Source organism: Anabrus simplex, chromosome 8 (assembly GCF_040414725.1).
Source record: "Anabrus simplex isolate iqAnaSimp1 chromosome 8, ASM4041472v1, whole genome shotgun sequence".
NCBI lineage: Eukaryota > Metazoa > Arthropoda > Insecta > Orthoptera > Tettigoniidae > Anabrus > Anabrus simplex.
Window position 1 is genome coordinate 203,188,942 of NC_090272.1, and position 25,439 is coordinate 203,214,380.

General features: G+C 41.4%; 1 protein-coding gene across 1 annotated transcript in view; it reads right to left on the bottom strand.

The window, feature by feature from the left end:
- Positions 1 to 25,439, bottom strand: part of mthl1 (methuselah-like 1) — a 331,596-nt gene that overhangs the window by 4,866 nt on the left and 301,291 nt on the right. Inside the window, exons 3-4 of the mRNA XM_067152641.2 lie at positions 13,093 to 13,277; positions 10,269 to 10,407 (exon numbers count right to left, since the gene is read on the bottom strand). Of these exons, the coding sequence (XP_067008742.2) occupies positions 10,269 to 10,407; positions 13,093 to 13,277 (324 nt within the window). The remainder of the gene's footprint in view (positions 1 to 10,268; positions 10,408 to 13,092; positions 13,278 to 25,439) is intronic.

A 25,439-nucleotide genomic window follows, 5' to 3' on the forward strand; every position in this document is an offset into this window, starting at 1 on the left:
TGGACCATCATCTTTTTTGAGGGTACAGGCTTGTGGAGAGGTTGAGGGGCCAGCGGCGTGCAAATATCCATGGCATAAGTGAAGCCACTGTGTGTATTAAAGCAGGAGACGGGAGCGTGGTAATGGCCGAGGTAAGGACAGGAAGGCAGTTTAACAATCGGGGAGGTTTACAAGAAATGCTTACATATAAAATAAAATAGAAGGAGCAGAATGCCTTAAAAGTTGAACTCAAAAAAAATATAACCTTCATATTCCTATCAAATTATATGAAGCAAGTTGACACAAAATTTACACTGGTTTCACCTGTGACAGGTGAACCCTAAATATCCTCTCGGTGGCTGGATTGCTTACTAACAAGGTAACCGGGGTGAGGAAATCGAGAATTATACAAGGCCCATGAAATCTGGGGGCAAGCTTGCCCGCGGGAACAAAATTCTTGACCATCACCTGGTCACCTACCTTCAAAGGGGTGGGTCTCCGTCCACGATCATACCTTTCCCTAACCTTTTCATGAGACACTTTAAGATTGGCTTTAGCCTTCTTCCAAAGATCTTTAATATTATCCGGATCTATTGTCTCGGGTAGAATGTCACTCAGAGACCAGAGGTTAGAGAGCGGCGTGTTGGGAACAAACTTGAACATCAAAGAAGCTGGAGTGAACTTATGAGATTCATGAACCGCCGAATTCAAAGCAAAAGCTAACCAATGCAGGGACGTGTCCCACCTAGAAGGATCTTCATGATGATAGGCGATAAGTGCGGACCTGAGATTACGATTAACCCGTTCAGCCAGAGATGGTTGAGGGTAATAAGCAGAAGTGGTTACATGAGAGATGGACAAGTCAAAACAAAATTTACGAAAAAGATTTGATGTGAAAGCCTTAGCATTATCAGATACAATATATTGGCACGGACCAAAAGAAGCAAAAATAGAGTTTAGACAGGTAATGGTGGACTGAGCGGTAGCCAGCTTAGTCGGAAATAACCAAGAAAATCTGGTAAAACCATCTACACATACAAAGATGAATTTGTTGGCATTTCCCTTCGACTGGGGGAAGGGTCCTACATAATCAATATACAGGCGTTCCATGGGGCGCGACGCTTGATGAGAAGACAAAAGGCCTACTTTAGTGGACATGGTGGGTTTACTGAGCAAACAAGATTTACAAGCTTTTACAAGTTCCCGAATTTCACCGTCCATACCTTTCCAGATGAACATTTCACGAATCTTTTCACGGGTTTTAAAGATTCCAAGATGCCCCCCTAATGGGGTCTCATGATAGTACTTGAAGATCATAGGCACAAGAACAGCTGGAACGACAACCTTCATCATCTTGTCGTGCCTCGAAGGGCAACATAAAACACCATTCCTCAGAACATAAGGGACAACATGTTCCCCAGAAGAAAGGGTTTCCATTATCGGAGCCAGCGTCGGATCTTCACGTTGGTATTTCTCAATATCCCTAAAAAGCATGGGAGCATCTGTTAAGATGGCATTAACACCAGATAGTATGGACTTGGGAGGTGATGAACTGTCGACCGGTTCGTGGGTCTCGACGTCGTTATGAAACATACGGCTGAGTCCATCAGCAACAACATTTTCGGTACCTCTGATATGTCTAACATCAAACTGGAAGGCGGAAATACGAATAGCCCAGCGGGCTATACGACCAGTACGACGCGGCCTACCTAAGACCCAGCTTAATGCTTGATTATCTGTCTCCAGGTCGAATTTGACGTGTTCCAGATAGAGACGGAACTTTGCTAAGGCGAATAAGACTGCCAAACCTTCGAGCTCATAGATGGAATACTTGGCTTCTTGAGCCGACAAGGTCCTAGAGGCATAGGCGATAGGTCGCCTCCCTAGTTCAGTCTCTTGAAGAAGGACTGCAGCTACTGCTGACGACGACGCGTCGGTTTGGACGATGAATTTCTTCGAGAAATCAGGCATAGCAAGTACAGGGGCATTACAAAGTGCTAATTTAAGGTCTTCAAAAGCGGCTTGTTGAGAAGGTCCCCACTCGAATTTGATGCCTTTCCTACGAAGAAGGTTTAAGGGCGCCGCTCTATTAGCAAAGTTAGGAATGAACTTCCTGAAGAAATTCACCATACCAATGAACCTGGCGATACCTTTAATGTCCTTGGGAGGTTTAAAATCACGGATGGCCTGTGTTCTAGAATGATCGACTGCTACACCATCGGGTGACACAATATGCCCTAGGAATGACATAGAGGGCTTAGCAAAGGCAACCTTGGACAACTTAACAGTTAACCCAGCCTTACGAAGGCGATCGAGAACTTCTCGCAGATGATCTAGATGTTCTTCAAAAGTCTCTGAAAATACGACGACATCATCTAAATAGTGATATAAGTACTCGAATTTGATGTCGGAGAAGACCCTATCTAGTAGCCTAGTGAGCACAGCTGCCCCCGTGGGGAGCCCGAAAGGCACGCGGTTGTATTCATATAAATTCCAGTCCGTGGCAAACGCTGTAAGGTGTTTAGACTCTTCGGCAAGGGGAATTTGATTATAGGCCTGATTCAAGTCCAAGATAGTGAAGAACTTGGCCTTACGAAACCATGAAAAGCAAGAATGAAGGTCAGGAAGGGGCACAGATTGCAACACCACCTTCCGATTGAGAGCCCTGTAATCAATGACAGGCCTGAAGCCTCCTTGGGGTTTCGGGACTAGAAAAATAGGCGATGAATACGCCGACTTAGAGGGCCTAATAATACCATCCTTCAACATCTGATCGATAATTTCTTTCAGAGCCTTCATTTTAGGTGGAGATAGCCTATAAGGAGGAAAACGGACAGGAATCGAATCCGTGACCTCAATTTTGTATTCAATAAGGTCAGTAACACCAAGAGTATCAGAGAACACCTCTGGAAATGACTGACATAATTTACGAATACTATCAGCCTGCTCCTCAGGTAGATGTCTAAGGTCTAACAACATCTCATCCTGGGTAGGCGAAATAGATGAACATGACACAGAATTACACTTTAATAGTGGTATTTTACAACTAGAAGCAAATTTGAATGTGCACGACCTAGACTGGAGATCGAGCACAAGACCAGTGTGAGAAATAAAGTCAGCTCCCAATATGATGGGGCAAGACAGGTGCTTAGCCACAAACAATTTAATTTTCCAAGTAAACTTAACAATACGAATTTTGACCAGTACGGAACCTAGAATTTCTAATGGAGATGAATTAGCCGAAACATATTGAATAGAAGATGAGACGTAGTCAGGTAGTTTACAAACAGCTTTCAATTTAGAATACCATTCAGCCGAAATAATCGAACAAACACTGCCTGAATCTAAGAGAGCTGTTATAGGCTCGTTATTTAACTCAATCTTAAGAAAAGGAACAGGTGCGGGGGTATCCGCCGCAATCCTAAGGCACTCTTTGGGGCATTCAAACGATGTATTCGAAGACTTATCGTTCCCTGAATTCTTGACCTTTTTGCCAGGGGCTGAGCCTTGGGAAGCAGAATTAGTTGACTCAGCCGCAGCCACTAGTCACTTTTGATTGTTGTTGGAAGTTACACCAGAAGTTGAGCAGGAGGGGGTGCTATTCGAATTGGGACAATTCTTTGCGATGTGTGAGAAAGCCCCACATTTAAAACAGCCTTGTGCTGAACCAGCTCCATTATTTGCCCTACTAGTTTTGATCAGAGGACACTTATTGCGCAGATGGTCAGGCGACCCGCAAGCATAACATTTACGGGGGGTGACTGATCGGCGAGGTGGAGGCCGAGTATTACTAATGGAAGGCGGGGGATCTTTCGCGACACGCAAAGAATCGGCGTATCTAACTCCTTCCGCTGAGACGGCCAATGCTTCAAGTTCCGAGAAAGTTTGCGGGCACGCCGCGAAACACAAATATGACCTATAGGGAGGTGAAATTCCCTCTACAATAGCCTGTACAATCTGATCCTCAGGGAAATGAAGAGCAAACACCCTAGTATAAAACTTAATGTCCTGAATGAAATCAGCCAAGTTTTCATCCAAGCGTTGTACACGGTAATAGTACTTCTGAATAAGGGAGGACCTGGCCCTAGCCGGGATGAAGTTAGCTAGCAAATGGGCATGGAAATCCTCAATAGATGATTGCTCGGCAATGGCTCTTACGATTTTATCAGAGAGAATACCAATAGCATACGGATAGATAATTTGCAAGATTTGACATGGAGAAAGAGAAAAAACAAGGGCATGATCCTGAAATTCCACTAGAAATCTTAAAAATGAAATTACGTCACTGGTGGTATTAACGGAAAACTTAGATATACCTCTGAGCAACATTGCCAATGGATGAGGCAAGCTACTAAACCCGGGTGACATAGTAGGTAAAGGTTTCAATGGCAAGGAAGTTAATTCAGAACGGATGTTACTCAGCGATGCACGGCGTTCAGACTCGTTGTCCAGTGGGGCAGGGATAGTTTGAGCAGCAACGGTTATTCTATTAACTTCTCCCTTGGGAGGCGCTTCCTCACTACCTGCATTTACTATGGTGGGTTGATCAGATTTGGGAGGAACTTCCCCAGTTAACAATTGAGTGACCTTACTAGATAATTCGGAAATATTTTCCAGGAGCGTACTAGCTTCCTTCCTCTGAACATCATTCAGTTTTAGAGACAACAGATCGTTAACCCTATTCGAAAAATGATATAGCCTGCCTTGCACCCGCTTAATTTGATTAGGAGACGGATCATTTTCATCAAAAAAACTAACTACAGAAGCTAGCCCAGTAATATTCTCCGTGATCGTGGAAAGAGAGTCGTCAATTTCTTTCTCTCCCAAATTGGGGATGGAAATGGGCAAATCAAGGGACTCTCTAAGCTTGTTAGTGTCTATTGCAACCGTGCCTCCAGATTGCACATTTCTGATAGTTAATTCATAGATCAACTCCTCCTTACGCAAATAGTTAAGAAGGAGAACATCGCGAGGGCCGGGCATGATGACAGACCGATTTTGGAAAACTCAAAAAATTCCAGCAACTGGGAAAATAGTTAGAGTTCGGAACAAACAATATTTAGCCGTTAAGAGGGGCTAAATTGAGACCCATTCAACCACGCTCTGCTACCACTTGTTACGGACTTTTCCGTGGTAGGTAGAGGTGAAAGAAGGTGCGGGTGTGAATGGGTTTCAAGCTACGAAATTATAGTGCAATGTAAAATTAATTTAAAAGTTAACAAGGTTATATTTTCTTTTCGAAAACAAAGAAATAACAAGCATGGCAGGTACAAAGTAGCAATTCAAAAGGGATTAGTTACAATATTTACAGAATTTGGGCTTCGCGCCCTGACTTCACAATGCTTGGGCAATCAGCTCAGTTTTACCTCAAACACAAGTTTTAACAGAGGGGGAGAAAACCCCATTTATACCTAGGAGCCCTTGCTCCAAATTACACTGAAAAACCTCCATGAGGCATACAACCCAGAATTTTCAAAAGAGCCACTCGCTCTCAAAATTTAAGCCTCTGCCAGGCCACACCAAACTCCACCTTCAAGTTGTCCTCAACGGACATAAACACAGGGGTAAAATACCCAATCTACTGAGGTCTATTAAAAGAAAAGCAGGTTAATTAAATGACCTCTAAAATAACAATTTGAGAGGAGGCGAACTTGCACTCCTAATACACTTTGATTAAGACCTACTTGGCACTAGGCCGTTAATACAAGGGCTAATCCCATGCTAAAGAGGTGACTAAAGAAAAGAACAATTTGTTTTACATTAACGAAGAATAGGTTGAGAAAATAAGTTCACCTCAAGACAATGTGAGTGGGAGCTCGAGAGGGTTAGCACTCTCTATCCCAATATGTCGTTTTACAAGAGAATAGATGAAAAGAGAAGTTACATTTTAGGAAAAGGTTACATGGTTGAACGCTTAGAACCCGCCCCGAAAGTTAAACTGCTGAGCTAGCAAAGAAAGAAGTTATTAATCGGCCATTACCTTGTGTTGAACGGCTGGAGAAGAAAGAGGCGCTTCCCGCCCCCTGCTATGTACTTAACACACTGAAAGATGGAACAGAAGTGGCCTAGAGACCCAAAAATCAGCAGTTTAAATACTCTCGCGGAAGTTTCTAGGCGTTAGGGGAAAGAAAACACCCTCCCACAAACTCTTTATTGGATAGGACCCCGCAACAGATACAAGTTGGGGGAAGATACATCTGATTGGATAGAAATTAATTTAAGAAATTCGGGATTGGTTAGGTTCAACACAAGGGGAAGAAAGGGGTAAATATTGCCAACTTAAACAATGATAGAAAGAAATTTAACAAAGAACAAACTTTTGAAATTAAATTTTCTCCAAAAAAATAGTTCTTTGACTCCGCACTAGATTGCACTATTGTAGATCTTCAGTAGTGTCCTCTAGAAGAGAAAGTTCACACTTCTTACTTCAAGCGAAACAAAAACACATCAAAAATGACACAGTTCAAAAACTCAAAATTTTCCACGTGGTGACATCTTCTGAGACGGTAGAAAATTAATACTGTCAATAAAGTTCAGACTTCCTCCAGCAGAGGAGTTTCAACAGGCGCACATTTTAAATTAGTGGAGTGAAGGTGTACCGCCCGGTACAGAACCAAAGAAGTTTTATGGAGAAACTGGAAGTCAGAAAGAGGAGAATTCTCTGGAAGATAGTAGATCTGGTAAAGGAAGATGAGGAATTCCATAGATGGCACAATTCCGAGCTCTATGAACTTATAGAGAGGCTCTCTGATCGTGCTAGGAAAAGGAGAGTAGTTTTCTATGGCCATATAGTAAGACTGCCTCCCAAAAGACTGACCAATCGCCTGCTCATCTTCAGGCAGAACAAGAAGATTCGTACCACTTGGCTGACAGAAACTGAGAAGAACATTAAAGAATTGGGATTATTAGATCATGAAGGCAGAGGGTCTGTACGACATACCCTGAAAGAAATCCACGGATTTCAAAAGAAAAAAAACTGAAGAAATGTACCCCCTGGACAGATGACGAAAGAGTTATTCCAGCAGAAAATGCTATAACACTGGGGCAAAGATCAAAACCCAGCGTGGTCCAAAGCAGGCCCATTCAAACCAATAATAATAATAATAATAATAATAATAATAATAATAATAATAATAATAATACGAAGGTCGATCAAATATAAACGGGATTTTTGTTCCTGAACATCAACAGTTGGCAGGACTGGCCCCGCGCTTCTGCTATGCTTAGGCGGGACAGTTAGGAGTGGGGAGAGCGTGATGTTAGATATATTTGCCGCCGTTTCGTCAGTAACTCTCACGATGTCGGAGCAACAGGTGCACCCCTCCACTGCGCAACGCATAATTATAAAAGTCTTGCTCGTAATGGAGTTACAGCGGCGGAAATTTGCCAGAGATTGACTGCACAGTTCGGTGATGAAACAATGTCAAGGACGCGCGTGTCTGCCTGGCATAAAAAGTTCAAAGAAGGCCGAGGACGTGTGGAAAATCAGCAACACGATCGCCGTCCTCGGACTAGCTTTACAGACGAAACCATTTGTGCGGTTAAAGACATTATTGACGACGATCGATGGGCATGAGCGACGCACAATCATTGCTGCTTACTACTGAGCTGTTGAACGAGGCGAGGGTTGCGCATCGCCGAAAAAGACGAGACCAACCGATTCGACAGGTCATCCCCCTCCACGACAATGTGCGGCCCCATACTGCAGCTCTGTCTCCAAGCTACAGGCAATGCACTGGACTACACTTGATCATCCTCCTTACAGCCCAGACGCGATTTCAACTTGTTCAGACCGCTTAAAGAAGCTCTAGGAAGGCAACGATTTGAAGATGACGAGAGTGTGGAAGAATTTGTGCACCACTGGCGGGTGACACGACCCTGTTCTTTTTACGATGAGGGCATCAAAAAGCTGTCCATACGCTGGGACAAGTGTATTTCCAAAGCAGGAAACTAAGTGGAAAAATAAATTGTAATTGCCTTGTGTTTTCCTATAAATGAATTTAAATAAAAAATAAAATCCTGTTTATATTTGATCCCCCCTCCAATAATAATAATAACAATAACATGGAACAGATACAACAAAAGATGTATATCAAAACATGCAAAATTACGACACTACAATACAGTCATCAAACCAGAGGCACGTTATGCATCTGAAACACTGATCACTGGCGGCAGGTCAGAAATGAAAAGCATTGAGAAACAAGAGGAAAATTCTCAGAAAAATCCTAGGACCAAAGTTCGAAAATGGAATTTGGGTGAAAAAGAAACCACACGAATTTTTTCAATGCAGAGAAAAAAATCACAGATACCATCAGAAAGCGACGACTAAAATTCTACGGACACCTACACAGAATGGATAACAGGCTGACAAAGAAAATTCTAAATCTGGTTCTAACCCTGAAAATCCGCAACAATTGGTTAGCAGAAATTCATGAAGATCTACAAGAAATGGGTATTGAGGACGAAACTATTCAAGATAGAATGAAATTTAGAAGCTTAGTAAACAAACATCATAAATTTGCGGAGAAACCAACAAGAAAAAATACAGGCTGGACAGAAGCACGCAGAAATGAACACAGTGAAAAAATGAAGAGATATTGGGAAGAAAAGAAGAAGAAACATTGTGCAAAATAAGTTCAAACGCGCTCCACAGTTGGGCACAACGAATCAATAATAATAATAATAATAATAATAATAATAATAATAATAATAATAATAATAATAATAATGGCGTGTGGCCTCTGGAGAGGCCTGATGCACGTGTTTCGAGTTGACGCCGTATAGGCGACCTGCATGTCTGTGAGGGTGGGGCCCTCTCTAAGATGAATAATGTTTTTAGAATTACATATAACAGCAGCATTTTTTTAAATATATCTTTATTCATTCCATCATTATCTTCAAAAGATATTTCACTGAACTTGTGTGGAGGATAGATAAAGCATAAATAAGTCTTAGAACAATTAGTGCAAAAATACATATACGAGGAGGTTGTGTTCTGAGGGCATCGTTTACCTTTGTTAAATCCCGATATGACCGAGCTCGATAGCTGCAGTCGCTTAAGTGCGGCCAGTATCCAGTATTCGGGAGATAGTAGGTTCGAACCCCACTATCGGCAACCCTGAAAATGGTTTTCCGTGGTTTCCCATTTTCACACCAGGCAAATGCTGGGACTGTACCTTAATTAAGGCCACGGCCGCTTCCTTCCCACTCCTAGCCCTTCCCTGTCCCATCGTCGCCACAAGACCTACCTGTGTCGGTGCGACGTAAAGTAAGTAGCAAAAAAAAAATCCCGATATGTAAATTTTCCTTAGTCAAGGGAAACTGAACCTCCCCACCCAAAAAAAGGATCTTTTTAATAAGTGTACAAGACAACAAAACCTAAAACGAACCTAGATACTCGCCACCCAAATGGAGCTACAGACCTGATGGGCCTTGGCCTGGCAGTGGTGATTATTGTTTTAAGAGGAAGGGAAACCATCCTCTATTAACACTAATCAGAGAAAGAAAAAACTGAAGGGGTCCGACACTTCGAAAAACGAAGGTATCTGCCAAAGAAAGACAAGCGCCATAACGGTGTGAAAATTAAAGACTTCGTAGGCCTCGAAAACCTGATACCGTCGGGGTCTGAAAAGAACATGGATTGACCAAAGGAGTTCAGATAGAATAGGTGAAAGTGAAGAGCTTGATACAAGTATGTGGAAGCAGAGCCATGACTCAGCTAACGGCCCCGTGGTCGTCAACCCACGCTCCCATGTTTAGAGCCCTTGGAGTCCCTTTTAGTCGCCTCTTACGACAGGCAAGGGCTCTGTGGGTGTTATTCTACTGCCCCCATTCACGGGGCGTTACCAAGCGACCGTGCTCACCCCGAAGGCTTGCAGATTACGAGGCGACACATGGGCAGTGCGATGAATCCACTCGGCCATTGTTCTTAAGTGTTCTAGACCGGGGCCGCTATCTCACCGTCAGATAACTCTTCAATTGTAATCATAATCACGTAGGCTGAGTGGACCACAAACCAACCCTCAGGTAAAATCTCTGACCCGGCCGAAAATCTAACCTGGGGCCTATGGGTGATAGGCAGACACGCTATCCCTAAACCATGCGGCAGGTTGAACCAAGATATAACACAGCAATAATGTATCATTATCTGAAGACAAGAAAAAAAAGTCAGGATTTTGGAGAGGGGTGCAATAAATCAAGTGTTAGAAGTTTAAAACTGAGAACAAGGACAGTGGATGTCAACAACAGACTAAGAATTGTGGGAACTGATATGTATAAGAATATACCTCTCTGTGCTGGACTTCACAACCTCCCTCTTCCACAGACCACAGGTCAGTTCACGAGCAGTGGCTGCAAACAGGACTAAGTTGACAACCATCAGTATTCCTACAGGGCCAAAGAAGTAAGAGAAGATCTCAGCATCTCCTAAAAAAGAATTAAGAGAAGTTTCAATTAACCTCTTAGCATTAGATACACTTATTAATTAACTTTAAAACAAGCACATCTAATAAAGTAAAATAATGCAACCATTCTCAGCTAGATTGGTTTCTAGTTTGGAGTATGGCCGTCTATTAGAGTTGCCATGTTGTACGTTTTTCCCGTGTTCATGTGTTCTTTTAACGACAATGGGTACATGGATAGAAAAATGTTAAAACTCTCTTAGTGTTTGGGTAGAAGGGTTATATGGCCGAGAGTAATAAACTTACGATTGTGTTTAATGTCTCAATTGACAGATATAAAAGGAGGCTACCTGTTGCAAAAAAAAAAAATCTGAAACATGGTTTGCATGAAATAGCGTTTCAAAGCAAGGCAAAATTTGTGCTATGTGACGTCATTCGCATACTTTGTTATAAAATGGCGCTGTGTTGACTCATGCGCTCACCATATCTACAATTAACACAAATACCATCGTAATAACTATATATATATATACATACTAGCTGATGTAAGGATGATTATAACAAGATCTTGTCTTTGTTAACTGATCCTATATACAGGATTTACGGTCGTGATCCCGTAACTCGCTACTCAAATGCGACCGTCAAATTGGTCAAGCAATCTTCTATTCCAGAAGATACAGCAAAGAGTCTCCTTCCAGAGGATGCTATTCCTCCGCATGGGCTTCCCAAAGTACATAAGGAAGGTGTTCCTCTTTTTCTTTTTTTTTTTTTTTTTTTTTTCTTTTTTGCTAGGGGCTTTACGTCGCACCGACACAGATAGGTCTTATGGCGACGATGGGATAGGAAAGGCCTAGGAGTTGGAAGGAAGCGGCCGTGGCCTTAATTAAGGTACAGCCCCAGCATTTGCCTGGTGTGAAAATGGGAAACCACGGAAAACCGGTGTTCCTCTTAGGCCTATTGTTAGTACGATTGGTTCCCCGACATACGCCCTTTCTAAATGTTTAGGTAGTCTACTTCAACCACACTTGGGTAACACCCCTTCCTATATTAAGGATTCCAGACACTTCATTGAGAAGTTAAAAACTATATCACTTCAGCCAGGCGATATCTTGGTGAGTCTCGACGTGGTGTCTCTGTTTACGAGAGTACCTGTTGATGGTGTTATGTGTATCATTAATGATATTTTTACTGAAGAGATCGCAAGGCTTTTCTATCACTGCATGACCTCCTCCTACTTTCTATGGAATGGGAAATATTATGAACAGACAGACGGTGTGGCCATGGGAAGTCCCCTCTCTCCTGTTGTGGCTAATTTCTTCATGGAAAACTGTACATAGAAAAATGTAACACTGAAACACACAATAATAAACTAAAATCAGTTCATTAATTCCATCTACATGCCCTAAATAGGCTCTGGATCATCTACATAGGAAGAATCTGATAATGCTATAGTTGGTTCAGTTTCCGTCGCGGATTCCCTTTAGTACAAATCCTTTGTAATCTAATTATCATCAATCGCCATCTTAATACTAACTTGTCGCCAGAAAATCTTGATGGTAAGTTCGTCATTCGAATCACAATCTTCTACGAGATTGGAAAATGTTTTATGCAGACAGTATGCCTTGACTGTAGAAGTAACTCCCTGGTCCATGGGTTGTAGGATACGTAGATGTAGTGTTCGGTGGCAGAAACAGGACGTGTAAGTGTTTTTATTTGAACCAGTAGTGGAAAGTGGGTGGCTGGAAACATTATCGAGGAGGAGAAGAATTTTGAAAGGACTTGTTTTCTTTCTCTCATAGTAGGCCTTCAATTTTGTATTCAGATCATTAACAAAATAGTCACTGAAAATAGCAGAAGTCATCCAACCTTTTTTTTATTCCATTTCCAATGAACTCCCAGCCTCACAACCTTTTGATATCTAGGATTTTGAGAGTGGTATCATAAGGGGTTTTAATTTGCCTTAAGGCATTACAGCTTACACGTACTGTAAACAGATGACAGCACTAACTTAAAACCAAAATCGCGTACAGTATATCCGAAATCGCGGGTAACGAATCCACATATAACGGGGTTTACCTGTACTTGTATGCAAAAAGTCCATGCTAATCCTATCTTTGAACGTTCTATGTCTTCTGTCATTAACTCTTCATCCAATGAATCATGTGGAATTATATTCATTGCCAGTAACTTAAAACTGCATAATATGCATATTATCGGTACTCATACTGTAAGTAATTAAAAACAGATTCTATCTAGTGTAACAATCTAATACTGATATAGTCTTTATATAGTGACAGTAGCCATTTGTAATACTTTCACAATCCTCTGAACACCTATGGAAAATGTATTGGTTTCGCAAGTATTTATTTGTAAATTAAACTTCATGAAATGAAACAGCCAATTCCTTTGCAGAATGCACTTTTAATTTGTGAAACTTCATTTGTGATTGAGGAAAGCAACGGGAAACTATCTCACTCCTCATTTCCCTAGTACGCCTCTTCAGTGATGCCTAGGCCATCTATGACAGCTGATGGCGGAGCTGTTGAGGATCCAACCAGCCTTCGGGCTGAGGACTAAACATACATACATTACTTGTGATTATTTATGGAAGAGAAAATAGCCTGTAAATTACATATTTGTAACTTACAGAGAAGAACTTGTGTGTTTTATGAAACAATGCCCAGAAAGTTGACACCCTGTAGTCACTTACCGTAAAACCAGCACCGCTGATGTCCAAAGCGTGGCCGGATGAGAGAGGGATAGCCCTCAGCAGGAAGGTTGTCTATGAGAGCTGCAATACCGGCGATGATGAAAGGACACCCCCAAGCGTAGACGCCGTAAAACCGCATGCGATACACTTCCTGGGACTTATCTAAGCTGGCTGGCCTCAAGTCCCTGCAGAAAGGAAACAACAACAGTTAACATTCTTCACGGTTTAACACTTCACCTGCTATGACACAATATCCGCCCTCTGAGCTGGCCGGATGTGCGATAACCTGTCTTCCTGGTATCAAGGAGAAGGAGGTCACGGTTCGAAGCCCAGTAACGCCCACTTTTCAAATAAAGACGCATGCAACAGAATGGTAAAACTTCAGTCTTTTCATTATTGTACAGAATAACCTTCCGTGAAGGAATAGTGAATACCGTTCTTGATCGAATAATGAAGGTTACAGCGTACATAGGCAGAGTCAGAGGAACGCTACCTCTAGCACACTCTTCTATTCTAGTCTTGCAAAATAACTAGTATATTAAAAGAACAAGTATATCAAGGAGATAAGTATTAAATACTTCTTCTGAATTCTGTTAAGAAGGAAGCCATACTTTCCATTGTCGACTTGCTCGAATGAGATATAAAAGGGTACCTCAGTAATAAAGTGTGCCTTTCACCTGGAACTATGTTTTGGTGCAGGCTGAGAGAACCGTGGGGCCATGTGTACTTTCGTTTCAATTTTATTGAACTTCCTAAAGGGAAATCGAACCAACGTTCTTTCGGGTGAACTGAGCAAACTTTACCCCCTTGACTATGCCGCTTCAAACCTCCAACATTTCAGTAAACACTTACACCCAGTTGATGTAGAGCCTCCGTGGCTTAGGCGGCAGCCGCCGGCCTCTTACCGCTGGATTCCGTGATTCAAATCCCGGTCAGTCCATGCGAGATTTGTTCTGGACAAAGCGGAGGCGGGACAGGTTTTCCTCCGGGTACTGTCATCTCTCATTCCAGCGACACTCTCCAATATCATTTTATTTCATCTGACAGTCATTAATCATTGCCACAGAGGAGTGCGACAGGCTTCGGCAGCCAGCATGAGTCCTATTCTCGCCGCTAGATTGGGGCTTCATTCATTCCATTCCTGACTCGGTCGAATGATAAGAAACTGGCTGAGGACTTTCACTTACATCCAAGTTGGTGTGATTTGAGGGAAGTTCGGCTGTTGTGTGGCACACCGTTTATCTGTCTGCCCCTCTATGATATTCTGCAATGATTTTCAGTGTTGTAAAGACTAATAAATACAGAGAATAGCATACTGTGAAGAGATTTCGCACACGTTTTCCACTCACGTCGGCTCTCACGCCTGAAAGGATAGAATATGAAGACATCACATTACTTAACCGGCCAGAATGTCACGTTCCTTCCTCGTTGGAGTCATGTTCTCTATAAACACAATATGCAAGCCAACCGCTTAAAAAAAAACACAATTAAAAACATCGGATTTCTGTTACACTTCCTGCAACGTCAGACGATACTATCGAGTTCTTGCTTCACTCAGCACTCAGGAAACAATAGATGCCAAAGCTAGCCCTTCCGCAAGTATCCACTTTCGTACAGGCATAGCATCATTTTGGCACGTTCGTTAGATAAAGTAGAGTCTATCCAAAAACTGTAACTGAACTGAAGCTCGAACGTATCTACGGATGGAAAGCAACACGTCTGTGTAAGTTTCTGTAAGTAAATATCAGGGGAGACTCTGCTAAAACACCAATACTAAAACAAAATAGGAATTTGACGCATTTTGAGAATGATACTGGAACAACTGTGTTACTTACGTTACATTTATGTAGTATTCAAAACAATATTATAACATTATAACTTAATTTTTTCAATTAATTCACTTCAATCACTCATCAATGAGCTACATTTAGGCCTGTCGCCCAGGTGGTAGATTCCCTATCAACTGTTCACCTCAGCTTTTCTTAAACGTTTGCAAAGAACATGGAAATTGATCGAATATTTCTCTTTATAAGTTATTCCATTATAGGCGATTATTAATTAATAATGATGCTTGTTGTTTAAAGGGGCCTAACATCTAAGGTAGCTGTCTCTGTGGATCAGTGGTAGAGTGTCGGCCTCCCGATCCCAAGATAGCGGGTTCAAACCCGGCAGAGGTAGTCGGATTTTTGAAGGGCGGAAAAAAGTCCATTCGACACTCCATGTCGTACGATGTTGGCATGTAAAAGATCTCTGGTGACACATTTGGTGTTTACCCGACAAAATTCATTAAATCTCAGCCATAGACGCCCAAGAGAGTTTCGGTTTAGTCGGTCTGCTATCTAGTGGGCCTAGAGCAAAACGGAACGTCGAAATTGACGAGCAGACAGCCAGATGCCGTCAAATTGAAATGTCTGCACACGGTAGCTGAGGCCATACGATGATTATTATTATTATTATTATTATTATTATTATTATTATTATTATTATTATTATTATTATTATTATTTTACAAGTTGTTTTACGTCGCACCGACAGAGAGAGGTCTTATGACGACGATGGAACACGAAAGGACTAGGAAGGAAGCGGCCGGGGCCTTAAGGTACAGCCCCAGCATTTGCCTGGTGCGAAAATGGGAAACCACGAAAAATTATCTTCACGGGTGCCGATAATGGGGTTCGACCCCACTATCTCCTGAATACTGGATAGTCTCCGCATCTAAGCGGCTGCATCTGTCAAGCTCTGTCCAGTCTCTTATTTCTCGTCCTATAAATGAATATTTGCCACAATTTGTTCTCTTGAATTCCAACTTTATCTTGATATTATGATCTTTCCTACTTTTAAAAGCTGCACTCATGTCATCCCACGCCATCTCTCCACTGACAGTTCGAAACATATCGCTTAGTCGAGGAACTTTCCTCCTTACTCCTAAGTCTGCCTACCTCACAGTTTTCAACAGTTTCGTAACACTTCTCTTTTGTCAGAAATTACTAAAAACAAATCGTGCTGCTTTCCTTTGGATCTTTTCCAGTTCTCGTATCAAGTAATCCTGGTGTGTGGTCACATACACTGGAACGATAGCCTAGTCTATTTTTATTCGCAACTTTATAGTCTATACTAATATTATAAAGAGGACAAATTTGTATATCTGTTTGTAACGGATATACTCAAAAACTATAGAACCTATTTTAAAAAAACTTCACCTATAGAAAGCTACATTGCCAGAGAGTAACATGGGCTGTATTTTATTTTCAAAACAATTCTAGGTGGGGGGGCACGCGGAGAGATATAAAAATAGGCTAATAAAGGCAAAATATCGAATTTGTCGGACAAAGACGAGACAAAGCTCAATTTAATCCCCTTGACGCAAAGGACAGAACTCGGTCGGCACCAGTATTATATTTTGTTCCACGCGAGTAACGACCGTTTACAAGCTATAAACAAATCCCTTTATTATTGTACTACAAACTCTCTGGTTTTACAGATAGAAAACTCTCTGCTAGTCTCTGTCACAGAATGATACACAGATAGAGGGCACAGAGGGTGTCTCAATCCCTGATATCCTCCCCACCCTGGTCTATCTCTAGGGGGATGACCAGTTGCACTGGACGAATTATCACAGTCCCCTTTGAATCCTTAAGAATCACGGTTCCGATCACTCCGTCTGTTCCAGCTCGGATTTCCGCTATGCGGGCCTTCTGCCACATGTGTCGTGGTTGGTTGTCTTTTTGAAGGAGTTCTACGTCATGGGCCCGAAAACCATCTTTTAAGGCCCTAAAACCAACCGTTACGGAGATACTGGCACCACACTATCCCTGCTCTAGGAACCGGATAAAGTAATGAACTGCCGTAACCATGGCAACGTCAGCTCCAGGATTCTACAGCAGCGAAATTATCTACAATAGGCTCTATATCAGAAAAACCTAACATATTACAGACATGAAAATTGGTATTTGGAATCTGCTTTAAAAATAAAAGGACACAAATGTTCGTTATCAGAAAATCCACTTACGGGGGGGGGGGGGGGGGAGTGAGGAAGGAGTTGAATAATTTATATGAGGATACATATATCTCAGAAAATGAAGATGTTACGGACGTTAAAGTTGGTCCTTGGAATGTCCTTTAAAAATGAACATACTTTTTTAAATCCACTTAAGGGGTGAAAAGAAAAAGGCGGATGAATGTTTAAAATTAGTATCATCTTCTACCGCTTTACCCACACCTGTGGGGTTGCGGGTGCGAACTGAGTCGCACGTGTGGATTTGACCCACGGTTAGATGCCCTTCCTGACGGCAACCGTATCTGAAGGGATCTAATTACTATTGCATATTCCTGCTGTGGTTGGCAATGTGGTGTGTTGAGTGAATATGAAAAGAAGAATGTTAGGACAAACACAAACTACCTGTCCCCGAGCCAGAAGAATTAATAACCCTGACCCAGCCCGGAATCGAAGCCGGAACCCTGTGAACCGAAGACCTCAACGCTGACAACTCAGCCAAGGAGTGGGGCAGTTATAATGAGTATATTGGTATTTGTAGTCTCCTTTTTGTTTTCGGAAAATTAACTTAAGCTGGAGATCGAAAATAAGTCAGACTTTCTTCTACCTGCACCAAAAATCTATTGTTGGTGTACAGCCGCCAGGAGCAACTGCCTTCTGCATATAAATAAACAAATAAAATAAATTAAAATAAATGAATAATATAAAAGTTGAGAGGGAAAAAAAGACAGTCTCCACATGGGGAGTCGAACCCACGACCATCGAATTACCAGTCCGAGCTCTTACCGCTACGCCAACTACTGCTCGGCGTGCGCACTAACTTAAGTTGCTTATACGGTGCGAGAGCTGCGTCAACATTTTTATTTTTTATTTTTATTTTCTATACGCTTGGCCATCTGGAGTTCCCACTTCGGGTACTTTCATTTTTGGCCAAGCCCTGCATGTTTTATAAATTTGAGCGAAATCGGCGGAGACGAGTAGGGAATGCCCCCTTGTTAGCCCCAAAAGGCAATGCCACAAACGTGGTTTACAAAGAGGTCCTGGGGTAAATGAAATACAATTTTTCGGTGAGTTTTTATACTTTTGGGATTTACAGATAATGTCTTAGTGCAGTACCGAGGAACAAGTATTTTTTATCAAATTACGAAATCCTCGCGAGCGAAGCCGTGGGTAATAGCTAGTTGGTAATATTATAGGCCTAACTCGTATATTTGTTTGTAACGGATAGACTAAAAAATTAGTGAATCGATTTTAAAAATTACTTCACCTATAGAAAGCTACATTGCCAGTGAGTAACATGGGCTGTATTTTATTTTCAAAACAATTCTAGGGGGAGGGCGATAGGGGGAGATACAAAAATATAAAAATAATAGGCTAATATAGGCGAAATAGAATTTGTCGTACAAGGACGAGACGAAGCTCATTTTAAGCCCCTTGACGCAAAGAACAAAACTCGGTAAGCCCTGTTTTAAGACCCTAAAACCAACCGTTATGGAGATATTGGAACCACACTACCCCTGCTCTAGGAATCGGATAAAGAAACGAACGGCCATATCCATGGCAACGTCAGCTCCAGGATTCCACAGCAGCGAGATTATTTATGTACGTTTGGGCATAGCTGCCAACCAAAATGGGTACACATATGACTTACTATCTGGAAAGAATAAACTGATGTGTAAGACGCTCATAGCACTCCTTTGGGTGGGGATTGACAGGGAGTGAAGTATAAAAATAATAGCCCCGGAGATCTCCGTAGTACTGCGACCAGCGGTTGCCGACGGGCCTTTTTTTTTTTTTTTTTTTTTTTTTTTTCTCGTACTGGCTTAGGTTTCAACATTTTGCGGAGTTTGAACTATTTGCTATCAAATCATGGAGTGGTAGGATCACTGATGTTATTAGTGCCGATATTTTCGTCCACTTTTACGATCATTCGCCCATGACATGACAAAATATTTCAACATTTATACTCAGATTCATTATGTGATGGGCGACATGAGTGACAAGTCCTGAGAATTATAATTCTCGATAATTATAGTAGTTTCTTTTATGCATCGCGTATTTCCTTGATCATTTTTAGCAGTTACGAAATGTCGGATCAAACAAATACATTCAATAATATTTATATTTGTGGCGCTATCTAGCAGCAGTATACTTACACTATAATTTCAAACATGACAAATAATTTCTACGTAGGTACTTAAGTACACCAATAGTATGAGTAACTAAGGCCAGTTTCTGATTACCCGTACGAAGAACGAGTACTTATGCTAGTTTATAAGAAATAGAACTTAATCATAATTTTCATACACTAATCTTCGTTATAGGCCTATTAGCCCGCCCGGTGGCCATGATCGTTAAGGCGTTGACACCATGGTTAGCCGGTTCGTGTCCCGTTGGTCGAAAACAATTCTCCATCAGAATGTTGGCTGGCAAGGGGATATACAATGTCTAAAGCCTGGATTCAATTCCAAACCTCTCCGCAGTGTCCATATGGAGCGAGGGCATATGGCGCTGTTGATGGTGATTCGTCCGTCGGATAGGGATGTAAAGCTTTGAGCAGACCCCATGGTGTTATTCGACAGGAGTAGGCTACGTGCCGACACCGGGTTTTACCCTCTCCCTGCCTGGCGTAGCAGGTCCCAGGAGTTCTCAACCACGGGGCCCTTAGCTGAGTCCTGGCACTGCTTGCTTACACTTGTGTCAGATCCCTCACCGTCATCTATCCTATCAGACCTCCCTTGGTCAACTCTTGTTCTTTTTCGACTCCGACGGTAGTAGGTTGGAAGGCTTAGGGAGTACCATGTTCACGCCCTTCGTGGCCCTTACCTTCCTTTGGCCGATACCTTCATTTTTCGAAGTGTCGGATTCCTTCCCACTTTTTCTCTCTCATTAAGGTTGTATAGAGGATAGTTGCCTAGTAGTAATTCCTCATAAAACAATCACCACCACCACCACCGCCGCCACCACCACGCGCAGGTCGTCTATGGGCATCAAATAGAAAGACCTGCACCAGGCGAGCCGAACATGTCCTCGGACAATCTTGGTACTAAAAACCATACGATAAACAAATAAATTCGCTATAGAGGTTCCAGCCTTATCTACTGATAGTCCATACTGAGCATTCAGGAATTTTCTGAGGATATTGCAGGTCTTAAAAACTGCAGACTTTTGTGCCACGTTGCGAGTGTAGATGGGGAGCTGTAGAATCTTTAAGTTCACTGGAACTGATTTATTATTATTATTATTATTATTTATTATTATTATTATGCGTGAATGGTCCCTTTCGGACCACACGAAGCTTTATTTATGATTTCGTTTGCGGAGGATCAAGGATGCTTTCATCTGTTGACTAAAGATCCTTTTCCTTTCTTGGTACCTGCTCTTTTTGGTACTTCATTCTCTGGAGTAACTTCCCAAATGTCAATTTTCTTTCTATATATATATTTCGATTCAAAATGTCTTCACAGAGAATTTGTGCGTTCTTCATGTCCGCTTTTGTTTGCTGTATCCAAGGAAAATTCTTCAGTTTGTCAACTCTTTCAAGAACTTGGTGGGTTAGTCTAGTTTCTGGAAGCCTATTATTATTATTATTATTATTATTATTATTATTATTATTATTATTATTATTATTATTATTATTATTATTATTATTATTATTATTATTATCTTCCAACTACCGGGCTGTGAGTTTGCATCCTGGAGATAGTGGGTTCGAACCCCACTGTCGGCAGCCCTAAAGATGGTTTTCCGTGGTTTCCTATTTTACATCAGGCAAATGCTGGGGCTGTGCCTTAATTAAGGCCACGGTCGCTTCCTTCCCGCTACTAGGCCTTCGCTTGCCTATCCCATCGTCGCCGTAAGACCCATCTGTGTCGGTGCGATGTAAAGCCAATTGAATAATAAAAGTTAGCTAAAATGTATTGACACTGTTTACGTCTCAACACACTTTGGCATGAGCTCTGCTGAATAGTATCAATGCAGTACATGACTAGGATGCATTGACCAGTTCTAGGAAAACTCTGTAATTTCTGGTTACGCCCAACAAAACACAAAACCGTTCCCAGGCTCAACAAGGTTTCTGATCTACGCACACCTCAGAACAGTGTGGAGAGACCTTGAAATCCAAACACACCTCATAAACAAGAGGCTGCAGCAATAAATAGAATCGCTCACATTTCGCTCTCACGTTATGGGCGAGAAGTTTTATAAAGACCAGCATCGGGCAGATCATATTACTACGTTCCTTTCTGCATTCACTCACCCGTATTATATTCGCGTACGTATAGTATTGCGCGGCTATTGCAAAACCTTACAAAGCCTCTGAAAGAAGAGTTGTGTGGCAGGATGCAGTGCCACACGGCTCGCTCTCAGAGAAGAAAGAATAAAAAAAAGGAAAGGAAGTTTCCTGCAATGTCTCGGGTTACATGCAGAACCACCCTATGATACACAGAAATATGATTTACGGCTCAAAAGGTTTTCTTTACATTTTTTAGCACTACCACTCGTAAAATGCAATGCACAACGTAATCAAGGCCTACATAGAATATTACCACGTTACTTACAGTTCGGGTCATCATGTGTCCCGAAGCATATTACTCATATTACTTCCCGAAAGTGCTGAGTAAATAACTACGTCATAGTTAAATATTTCTGATATGGTAACCATGTTCACATTGAAGTCAAGGACCGAGGCATGCTGCTACTTTCAATCGTCCCATCGGAAATTTTTTACATATCTCTTCGGAGTCACGCTGTGTACAGAGTGTTGTCTAACCTATCTTTTTAGCGTGATTACGGCGAATGAAGCCTACATTGTCGCTGCCTTCAGACGGCAGATTGTTGTTTAATACAATGGGACCACCCTTTTAATATCTCGTGTAACATACTCATTTTTACATTGCTCTAGGTAAGCGAAAGTAAGCTCTCAGATTTTTATTTATTGGAGTAGCTATCGGCATATTTACCGTCTTCCTTAGATTAAATTTACAAGCAAGTTCAAGTCCATTTTTTTGGGCATGGAGTCCTCCCATCAATGAAGACAGACAGAATCGGGCCGATACAATGTAAAATTAAGTCATAAAAATTCACTGCAACAGGGAGCGTGTTAAGCAGGAATACACGACTGCTGACATCCTCCGGACGACAAGTTCGCATGTTCAAAATCGGCAGAGAAAGCTCTCATAACTTCCTATCCTACGACGGCGATATGTAGAAGATCTCTGGTGATACACGAGGTGTTTACCCGAGAAAATTACAGTGAAAATGAAACCATACGGTCAAAATAATAATAATAATAATAATAATAATAATAATAATAATAATAATAATAATACAATCGAAATCTGTCTCCGAAGGGATCGCCAATCAACGGTAGTTATAAATAATAGTCGCACAAACAGTGTTTGTTAAAAACTGTCATATCGGTAGGATTTAGGCTTCACATTTTCATGGTTACTTAACAGAATTAAGTTAAAACATCAGAAATATGTAAAAAAAAAAAGGTGTGACTATTTCTAGCCGAGTGCAGCCCTTGTAAGGCAGACACTCCGATGAGGGTGGGCGGCATCTGCCATGTGTAAGTAACTGCGTGTTATTGTGGTGGAGGAAAGTGTTGTGTGAGAGTTGCAAGGATGTTGGGGACAGCACAAACACCCAGCCACCGGGTCACTGGAATGAAGGTTAAAATCCCCGATCCGGCCTGGAATCGAACCCGGGACCCTCTGAACCGAACGCCAGTATGCGGACCATTCAGCTAACGAGTCGGACATCAGAAATATGTTGGGCCTATTGTATTTACAGTACAGTATTTGTGGAGTTGAATCGAGAGGAATTTCTTTGGTTTTCGCTTGACGAATAGGTCCATTGATCGGTAAATTATTTGCTTCTTCTGGCATCTAAGTAAAGATTCTTCAATATCTTTGTGCTTAGATAATCAGGCCAGCTTGAGTTTTAAAGAAATTTCTCTCTGTGCTTCCAAGTTGTAGAAATCGTTCAGTGTGATACACACAATTCCGTCGCGGCGCTGGCGTTATGTTTCCCCATTTTTTATCGCCATATTATGCGTTGTGACTTTTCTTCAAAATTAAACACTTTCCTTTTGCGACATTTTCACAGCGATGCTTGCCTTGACTACTTAACAGACAGACTGATTTGAAATCTACAATAAGAAACGTTACATTGTTGTCAGCAATCCCCAAATAGCAACAAATAAAAAACAACATTGGACGTTATAGCCGATACATTTCTCCTAAAATGTGATCAGAATACGTAGCTTTATATAATATGTCGTAATAAATGGTTTCGACTGTAATCTTAATAATAATAATAATAATAATAATAATAATAATAATAATAATAATAATAATCACTATTGATCTGCATTTAGGGCAGTCGCCCAGGTGGCAGATTCCCTATCTGTTGTTTTCCTAGACCTCTCTTAAATGATTGCAAATAAATTTGAAATTTATTGAACATCTCCCTTTGTAAGTTATTCCCATCCCTAACTCCTCTTCCTATAAACGAATATTTGCCCCAATTTGTCCCCTTGAATTCCAACTTTATCTTCATACTGTGATCTTTCCTACTTTTAAAGACACCATAATTGTTACGGGGTTACCCGTGGAACGCAGAGGTGAAAGAAGGTGCCGGGGTGAATGGGTCTAACTACAATGTCAAGAATTGGATTTAAAACGTAAACTGAAGGTTATAATTTTGAAAACAACAAAATTAACAAATTTTCACTTAGAAAACAATGACAAAAATAGAAAATCCAAGATTTCAGAACTTTAACTCTCTTGGGGTTCAAGTCCCTAGTTTTACAATTTCTCGAGCACCTAGCTCAAATTTACAAAAGGCACAAATTTACACAAGGGCAGAAATCCCTCAATACATGGAGCGCTTGCTCCCAACTCACAATATCAAGCCTCCCAGAGGCACTTTTACAACACTAGGAAAGAGCTGACGTGCTCTCTGTTTTTCAAGCCTATCCAAGGCGATATCAGAAAATTACTATCACTCGCCATCAAGGCACAACTTACAAATTTGAAAGAGAGGTATCTACTACCCAACCTATGTGGCCGTTGCGGAAAGAATCAGGTTAAGTAAAATGGCCCGAAACACAAATTGAATGGAGACGTGTACTTTGAATCCTAGATATGAATTATATCCTAAAGGGCACTAGGCCGATGAAACAGGGGCTATTCCCAAACTATGGAGGTGACTCGTATAAGAATAAATTAGAACATTACGGAAAGGAAGAAAACCAGTTACCAAAACGTAGTCACCTCAAACCAATATGAAGGGGAGCTCGAGAGGGTACATCACTCTCTATCCCCGATTTACAGTTAAAGATTTTAGGAAGTTATTACATAAGCCGGCCGAAGTTACATTTTCAGAAAAGTAGGTTACATAGCTAAAGTTTCGGACCTCTCCCGCGGGTTAAACTGCAGAGCTAGCAAGAAATAAAGATAAGTGGCCATTACCTTGTCGGTGTACTACTGCCTGATGAAGAGGCGCCTCCTGCCCCCTGCTTGACCCACACACTAGGTTAGATGACGATCAATTGGCCAAGAGACGAGAAAATCCGCAGTTTATAAACCCTCGGGGAAGGTTCGAGATCTTTCACGAATAAATCAGCCACACCCTCTCAATTTATTGGTCAGTTTGAAAGTTACACTCAAAATCGAAGAAGGCTGTGATATGTTGAAAATTAATTACAGAAATTTGGGATTGGCTTGAATTCAAAACTGGCGGAAAGAAAAGGTAAATATTGCCAACCCAAAAATCAATGAGCATCAATTAGAAAAAAAAAAAAGTATGGATTCAAAGCTTATTTAAATCGAAAGTTCATTCACTTCGCACCAGGGTGCATGATCATAGGTTTTTTGTAGTGACATCTGTTGAAGAAAGTCCAAACTTCTTTATGAATGGCAAACAAAACAAGTAGAAATTCACACAGTACATGAAACTTCGCAATAACAAAATAATATCATTTTAGTGGTGACAACTTCAGAGTAATTTATAAGTTGGTCCAGTTTCAATTTCACCGTTTCTCCAGCAGATGAGTTCGTTTAGGCGCTCATTTTGAATGCGCGGCGTAGAGGTGTACTTCCCGGTACAATAATAATAATAATAATAATAATAATAATAATAATAATAATAATAATAATAATAATAATAATAATCTCAATATTTGCCTGGTGTGGAAATAGGAAACCACGAAAAATCATCTTCGGGGGTGTCGACAGTGGGATCTGAGGCCACTACCTACCGAATGTAAGCAGGCAGCTACGTGACCGAAACCACGCAGCCCCTGGCTCGGTATAATCAAGACTAACCAGCATAATCCACAGAG